General features: G+C 65.4%; 1 protein-coding gene across 1 annotated transcript in view; it reads left to right on the forward strand.

Moving 5' to 3' along the window:
* Positions 1–228: 228 nt before the first annotated feature.
* Positions 229–1,650, forward strand: part of POU4F1 (POU class 4 homeobox 1) — a 5,283-nt gene continuing 3,861 nt past the window's right edge. Inside the window, exons 1-2 of the mRNA XM_019654303.1 lie at positions 229–666; positions 1,328–1,640. Of these exons, the coding sequence (XP_019509848.1) occupies positions 544–666; positions 1,328–1,640 (436 nt within the window). The 5' untranslated portion in view covers positions 229–543. The remainder of the gene's footprint in view (positions 667–1,327; positions 1,641–1,650) is intronic.

The following is a 1,650-nucleotide window of genomic DNA, read 5'->3' on the forward strand; positions in this document are numbered from 1 at the left end:
ACCCGCGGTGGGAAAGGTGAGGCGTGCAGTGCGCATGCCCGGGCAGCTACAGGTGCATCACCTGCGCTGTCCTTGCTGGTGGTCACTATAAGAGCGGCTCCCACGCGCGGGTAGCTGCCGGGGGAGCGCGCGCGCGCGCGCGCGCAGACGCACGGCGCCTCCGAAAGAGAGAGCGCGCGTCAGACAGACTAAGACAGCTGATGTCTGTCAGCGCGGCTGGGCCGCGAGCTCTCGCGAGAGCTCCCCGGGCCGGCCGCGAGAAGTAGGGCTCAGGTGTAAGAGGAGTGCATCCCGTCCGCGCGCGGGGCTAGAGCTCTTGGAGAAGTGGGATCGCGAGGCCGGCGCGCGGCGCTCTGCGCGGTCAAAGCGAGCGCCGGGCGGCAGCGGCGGCAGCAGGAGCGCAGCAGCCCCCCAGCGCAGCCGCCGCCTCCGCGCTGCCAGCCGCCGCGGCTGCAGCCTCGGAAGGGAGGCCGGGGGAGCCGGCGTGCGCACTTTCCCGCGGACTTTCGGAGTGTTTGTGGATTTACATGCCAAGCCATCAAGATGATGTCCATGAACAGCAAGCAGCCTCACTTTGCCATGCATCCCACCCTCCCTGAGCACAAGTACCCGTCGCTGCACTCCAGCACCGAAGCTATCCGGCGGGCCTGCCTGCCCACGCCGCCGGTAAGCGCCCCGCGCCCGCGGTCCCGGCCCGCGCACCCGCCCCTCCCCGTTTCCGAGACGTTGCATGTCGGGTGCTGGTGTGTGCAAAGGTCCCGGTGCGGGGATTCGCGGGCAGGGATTTTTGGAGGAATCCCGCTGCTTGGCACGTTTTGTACAGTGGGGCTGAATGTCGTGTTTCTGTCGCCCCTGCCTCCGTGTCCGGCGCCTGCGATGAGTGGGGAGCGCTGGGGCCATGACTCTCGACTTTCCTCCACTTTCTCTGTTAATTTCATGCCTCAGAAAGGCGATCTCTGCGTGTTCGGGTGCGCGACACGGGTGCCCAGCTGCGAGTTACATCTCCATTTCTTCTTTCCTTCCTCCTTTTTCGTCTCCCACGCCCGTTCCCGGAATGTGTCCCTGTGTCCCTCTCCCTACGTCTGTCTCCCTACCCGCACTCCGGACCCTTCTCGTCTGTCCCTCTGTCTCATCCCCAATGTGTCCCCCGCTCCGCCTTTCCCGGTCTCCACTACCCCCACCTCCGTTGTTGTTATTTTGGTTGCTTTGTGTTTGTCCTTTGCTTGTTGTGCTTTCTGGCTTGTGTATGGTTTTGTTTTGTTTCGTGTTTTGCTTTTTTGGTTTTGTGGTGTGTTTTTTTTTTTGGTTTGGTTTGTGTCGCCTGCAGCTGCAGAGCAACCTCTTCGCCAGCCTAGACGAAACGCTGCTGGCGCGGGCCGAAGCGCTGGCGGCCGTGGACATCGCGGTGTCCCAGGGCAAGAGCCACCCGTTCAAGCCGGACGCCACGTACCACACGATGAACAGCGTGCCCTGCACGTCCACGTCCACCGTGCCGCTGGCGCACCACCACCACCACCACCACCACCACCAGGCGCTCGAGCCGGGCGACCTGCTGGACCACATCTCGTCGCCCTCGCTCGCGCTCATGGCCGGCGCGGGCGGCGCGGGCGCGGCGGGCGGCGGCGGCGGCGCCCATGACGGCCCGGGGGG

The sequence above is a fragment of the Hipposideros armiger genome, unplaced genomic scaffold, assembly GCF_001890085.2.
Source record: "Hipposideros armiger isolate ML-2016 unplaced genomic scaffold, ASM189008v1 scaffold_219, whole genome shotgun sequence".
NCBI classification, from domain to species: domain Eukaryota; kingdom Metazoa; phylum Chordata; class Mammalia; order Chiroptera; family Hipposideridae; genus Hipposideros; species Hipposideros armiger.